Source organism: Diadema antillarum, unplaced genomic scaffold (assembly GCF_040938485.1).
Source record: "Diadema antillarum isolate AM-2024a unplaced genomic scaffold, OU_Dant_1.0 seq00001288_RagTag, whole genome shotgun sequence".
Taxonomy (NCBI): Eukaryota; Metazoa; Echinodermata; class Echinoidea; order Diadematoida; family Diadematidae; genus Diadema; species Diadema antillarum.
In genome coordinates, this window is record NW_027272067.1 from 200,944 (window position 1) to 207,604 (window position 6,661).

The following is a 6,661-nucleotide window of genomic DNA, read 5'->3' on the forward strand; positions in this document are numbered from 1 at the left end:
ATATATATATATATATATATATATATATATATATATATATATATATACTTCTATATACATGTCGGTAGAAAAGATGAAGAAGTAGAATGGTAATGAATTTTGAAAGTCCAAATGTGCTAATAAATAGCACTGTTGGACTGTCAAAATGCATTACCACTCTACTTGTTTATCTTTTCTTTACTGGTACCAACACGCGGACTATGAGTTTCATAATACATAATCATAATCTATATATATATAGCATACAAGGTGAAGCGGCTTGGCCTCCTACGTTGTGGGTGCTGCATTATATTCATGTGTAGGTGTGACGGGAAAGACTGCTCGCAGATGTTGCAGTAATGTTCACTAATAGCCTTTTACTCTCCCAAGCTTTCGACCGAGTTACCAGTCTTTTTCAAGGGCTTGGAACGTAAACACAAAAGCAGAAAAGCAACCAATTTGCATACATTTGAACAGAATAAGGCAAAATCGTATATAAAGGTATATATATATATATATATATATATATATATATATATACATATATATATATATATATATATATATATATATATATATATTCACAACAGTAGGTCAATATAAACTCCGTTGGAGACGTAAATTTGACGCATTTTCGCCCATAGGGCTTTGTCAAGTCAATACATTTGACACTTTACGTCTCCAACGGAGTTTATATTGACCTACTGTAGTGAATCTATACTTTCTTAGGACTCCGAGAAGAAACTATTTGTTGCTGTTATATATATATATATATATATATATATATATATATATATATATATATATATATATATATATATATATATATATATATTATACATATATATGAAATGAGAGAGACAGAGCGAGAAAGAGAAGGCGCCTTGTACAGAACAAGTGTAAATGTAGCTACTTCATTATTCATCCAGGGTGAGAAGATAAGGGCATTCACGAACGTAGTTCAACGAATGTGTGTATACGTGGAACATGTACGTTGAATTATCTATACGTCCATGAATGCCTTTATCTATTCCCACTCTGCATATTATGTATGTATGTATATCTTTTAAATCGACATGACAATGCTTTATTGAAATGAATATTTAATTTCTTTTCAATATTTAGTTCGTTGACATACTTGATGAAACCTAGATTTACAGCCCACAATCAATTGCGCGATAATATAGTCTGTCACAATCATTCACGTGTTTGATTCTGCTGGCAGAAAAGGTACAATATGACAGGGAAAAGGTAAGGTTGACATTCGCAATTGAGGTGTTGCCAGTTCAAAACACTCATTCCCCATTATTTTACGAGTGTTTACAGACCGATATTCTTGTTTCGACGGGATATGTTCATATATTTCCATAGTTTGACCAACAAAATACTGACACATGTTTTTCGAATGTAACAAACCATGACCAAGGTTGGATATCAAGGCCTTCTTTTGTTTGAGGCGGTCTTTCGGTAGGCGCTTTCATCTATGCAAATAAGGCACTCTTATTGTATTCGCGGTGAGGTGGCGGTGGCCATGAAACATCTATTCACGCGTGCCGCGCCTTTATTATGGGCTAGGTTTTGGAAATAGGCGACACTCTTTCTTTTCAGGTCTTTCAAACGAAAGTTTTATTCTAGAGCTATAATAACCTTTGCTTATACGTGATTGGCGAAGGTATCGAACGTTGATAGTTTTAATCCTGCTATTCTATCACCCGAACTGATCACATTGACTTACATAAGAAGGGGGAAATTGCCAGTGATCATCATTTATCTCGATCGATAGTGTGATTTTTTTATGCACATGTGAATACCTCTAGTATCCAAAATTCATGGAAATGGGTATTCTACTACCCGCGATCTTCAATTCTGATCTGTGGTAACAGCGAGTTCTTCAGATCGGCGACGCTAACATCAAGACGGCGCAGCCTCCCGTGTTGGACAATGATCATGGCTGTTGGCTGTGTCGCGCATGTTCAGAACATAATGATCTGCCTGATTAGCGTCCTCTTAGCGTTTGCGTGGCAAATCTTTAGTTCGTGTTTATACCACTGTGTGGTCAAGATGAGAGAGATGAATGGCAAGTTTTACGTTTGAAACTTGTCTGTGTTCTTTCTTTCCTTTTTCTCACAGAAGCTGATTGCTTTTCTTATAGGCTACAACAACACGGTATTATGTATGCTGAAGAAGCTTTGCAAAACGGGATAAAAAAAATCTGACTGAAGCATGAAGGAGAAGCATTTTTATGTTCTGCTTTACATGGTACATATTTTGTCCTATACTATTATGACAGAGAAGAAGCGCCGTCCTAGGTTATCAAGTGCAGTTGTTATAACATTGCTGAATTTATAATTGTATGTAAGATACATATATTTTGGTATATATATATAATTATATATATATATATATATATATATATATATATATATTTCTATATACATGTAGACAGAAAAAATGATGATGAAGATGAAGACTGTCAAAATGCATTACCACTCTACTTTTTCATCTTTTCTATACCTACTGGTACCAACACGCGGACTGAACGTTTCATTATATATAATCATATATATACAACATATAAGGTGAAGCGGGCTTGGCCTCCTACGTTGTGGGTGCTGAATTATATTTATGTGTAGGTGTGAGGGGAAAGACTGCTCGCAGACGTTGCAGTAATGTTCACTAATAGCCTTTTACTCTCCCAAGCTTTCGACGGAGTTACCAGTCTTTTTCAAGGGCTTGGGACGTAAACACAAAAGCGCGCAAAAAAGCAACCAATTTGCACACATTTGAACAGAATAAGGCAAAATTATATATATTATAAAGATACACATATGTGTATTAAAATATGATATATATATATATATATATATATATATATATATATATGTTGATAAGGTAGCCCACGTGTTGGCAAGATAAAAAGATAAGTAACAAAGCTGTAACAAAGTTCATGCTGTATTCACCAACGGTTTATTTCTTCACACAAATTTTCGAGCGTCTCGCCGCCCTTTCTCAAGTGTTGATACTGAGAGAACAATAACAAAATTCATTTTATTTTATTGTACTATTCATTGTATTTTTGTTACTTATCTTTATATATATATATATATATATATATATATATATATATATATATATATGAAATGAGAGAGACAGAGCGAGAAAGAGAAGGCGCCTTGTACAGAACAAGTGTAAATGTAGCTACTTCATTATTCATCCAGGGTGAGAAGATAAGGGCATTCACGAACGTAGTTCAACGAATGTGTATATACTGTATATACGTGAAACATGTACGTTGAGTTATCTGTACGTCCATGAATGCCTTTATCTTTTCCCACTCTGAGTGTATATATATATATATATATATATATATATATATATATATATATATATATATATATATATATATGTATGTACATGTGTCTTTTAAATCGACATGGTAATGGTTTATTGAAATGAATGTACTTCATTTTATTACAATGTTTAGTTCGTTGACATATTTGATGAAACTTAGATTTACTGACTAAAATCAACTGCATGATAATTATAGTCTGTCACAATTATTAACGCGTTTGAATCTGCTGGCAGAAAAGGTACAATATAACAGGGAAAAGGTAAGGTTGACATTCGCAATTGAAGTACTGCCAGTTCAAAACACTCATTCCCAATTATTTTACGAGTGTTTACAGACCGATATTCTTGTTTCGACAGGATATTTTCATGTATTTCCATAGTTTGACCAACAAAATACTGACACATGTTTTTCGAATGTAATAGACCATGACCAAGGTTGGTTGTCAAGGCCTTCTTTTGTTTGAGGCGGTCTTTCGGTAGGCGCTTTCATCTATGCAAATAAGGCACTCTTATTGTATCCGCGATGAGGTGGCGGTGGCCATGAAACATCTATTCACGCGTGCCGCGTCTTTATTATGGGCTAGGTTTTGGAAATAGGCGGTACTCTTTCTTTTCAGGTCTTTCAAACGATAGTTTTATTCTAGAGCTATAATAACCTTTGCTTATACGTGATTGGCGAAGGTATCGAACGTTGATAGTTTTAATCCTGCTATTCTATCACCCGAACTGATCACATTGACTTACATAAGAAGGGGGAAATTGCCAGTGATCATCATTTATCTCGATCTCTCCTGCGATTCAACAACGTTACTGCTTCATAATCTCTAAATACTCTATCAGTCTCTCCTGAATGAGCTAAAGTGTGCTCGCTTCTATGGCTCCACCGAGAAAACGGCGAAGGCGTGAGTTCACTGCCGAAGAGGTCCGTGATTTCATGTTGGACTCTGACTTCGAAATCGAGGATATTGTAGATAACAACTGGGAAGAAGACACGCAATCATCTCGTAGCAGTGAAAGCACAGAAGAACGTGATTCCTCACGTCTTCTCCCGGAGTTTGAAGAGCACGGTGAATCACTGTTTGAAGACTCGTCAGGCGACGAAGCTGATGGAGGTGACGATGACCACCTCAATGATCTACCTGCGCCTCATCCAACAACTCATGCTGAACCACTCTCCGATCACGATTGGCGGAGACTTGAGCCTGACGAGCGATTCAAGTCAAGTCGACGAGTGTATGACGACCAACCCAGACTACTTTTCGACGCTGAAGGATTGGAGCCAGTGGACTTTTTTACGAAGTTCTATCCGACTTCCATCTTTGCCCACATAGCAGATGAAACGAACAAGTATGCGCAACAATTCTTCGATTGCCCAGCGCCCCTCCCAGAGGCTTCTCGATTCGGCGTATGGCTGGACACCGATGAGGAGGAGATACGCGCTTTCACCGCACTTCAAATAGCGATGGGACTGGTGTCAAAGCCATCTGTGCCTCAGTACTGGGAAACGAACTCCGACATCTTAGTGACTCCTGGGTTTGCCGACGTCATTTCCAGGAATCGATTTCAGCTATTGAACACCTTCCTACATTTCAATGACAACGAGAAGCTCGTGCCCCGTGGACAGCCCGGTTTCGACCCCCTTCACAAGACGCGCCCCCTCATCGATATGTCCCAGCCGACGTACCTTGAGCATTTCCTTCCCGGGGGATACCTGTCAATCGACGAGAGCTTGGCGCCGTTCAAAGGAAGAATCTCCTACAGACAGTACATCCCAAACAAACCACGGAAATGGGGGATAAAATTCTGGATGCTCTGTGACGCCCAAACGGGATTTTGTCTGCGGTGGCGGCAGTATGTCGGAGCCGAGGGACAAGACAATGGGGACAGCGCCACTGAAGCCCTGGTGAAACAGCTGACGGAGCCATTCTACAACACGGATCGCGTGATCGTGATGGACAACTATTATAGTTCCGTAAAGCTCTACGAGGATCTGTCACGGAACGGACTTGGAGCCTGTGGAACGGTGAGGAGCAACCGACGAGGACTTCCAGAAGAGATCCGACGTGGTGGTCTGCACCTTGCGAAAGGTGACGATCCCGTGTTTTTCGCCAAAGGGAGGGAGATGTCAGCAGTGACTTGGCATGACGTGAAACTCGTGAACGTGCTGTCGACCGTCAGCAGCAACGATCTCAAACAGAAGCAGATACGGAGTAAGAACGCCGAAGGAGGTCGCCGTACGATTCAGAAGCCAGCAACTGTTGACGTGTACAACAGGTTCATGAACGGCGTGGACAAAATGGATCAACGCATGTCCTACTACCGCTACCCTCATAAGAAAATCAAGGGATACCGCGTAACCTACCACTTCACCATGGAAGTAGCTCTCGTGAACGCTTACATCGCATTTCGCATGGCTGGCCACAAGATGTCCACGCGCGACTTCAGATGTCGGGTGATTGAGGGTCTGCTGAACGGCTACAGAGCATCTCGCTATCGTCGGACACCGTCACCTCCCATCGCCGACAACGAGGCAAGACTGACTGAGCGCCACTTCCCAGCAGAGTTCGAAGATCGACAACATCGTCCTGACTGCTACGTGTGTTCGGACCGCAGGAGGGGAAGGCGAAGACAGACGAGGACATACTGCCGACAATGTGGACTTGCTATGTGTTGCATCCCGTGTTTCGAGATCTACCACACCAGAAAAGATTTCCGATCATAGGTCACAAACACTGAGTCTTCTGATGACATGAACTCTAAACAATGTCATGAACTTGTCGTGTATAGGCCTGTCTACCGTTGCTTATAGAATATGCATGTTCAAATTACAGCTCACAGATGGCAAGCATTTCCAGGTGCATGATTCATTGTAATTACATGGACATTATTGGTTTTACGATCCAAGACTGAGATGTATTGAAGTATAATCGCGATATCTGTCTGAACTTCACCCGAAAAGAAACGTTCCGTGTACTCTCACTTGTACTCATTTGCATGTACACAAAACCAGGTGGTTATTGTCTGTCAAATCGATCCCAATTACCAATGATTATGTCATTAGCCAGGGTAACGTGAAATCTTTAGACATGAATTTCTCTGCCAAGTTATCTCTCATATTACATTGCCTATTTACAGTGTACACACAATGTATGTACATTACAATAATGGTGATATTCCCGTAATTGTAAGGATTGGTTATTTATTATCCGTAAGTCTTCGAAATAGTAATTAATAGCATTAAAAAAAATCAAATACTGTACAAAGAGATAAACGTTCATATTGATGATATGGTTATACACAAAATATCAATGACAATGTGATAATTTATTGA

General features: G+C 39.5%; 1 protein-coding gene across 1 annotated transcript; it reads left to right on the forward strand.

The window, feature by feature from the left end:
* The first annotated feature begins 4,204 nt into the window (after window positions 1–4,204).
* On the forward strand, window positions 4,205–6,052 carry LOC139707947 (piggyBac transposable element-derived protein 4-like). The gene has a single exon (XM_071619941.1). The coding sequence runs from the start codon at window positions 4,205–4,207 to the stop codon at window positions 6,050–6,052; it is 1,848 nt and encodes a 615-aa protein (XP_071476042.1).
* The last annotated feature ends 609 nt before the right edge of the window (window positions 6,053–6,661 follow it).

What these genes read in the sequence shown, in the direction of transcription:
- LOC139707947 (XM_071619941.1), top strand. Translation starts at nt 4,205, where the DNA reads ATGGCTCCACCGAGAAAACGGCGAAGGCGTGAGTTCACTGCCGAAGAG.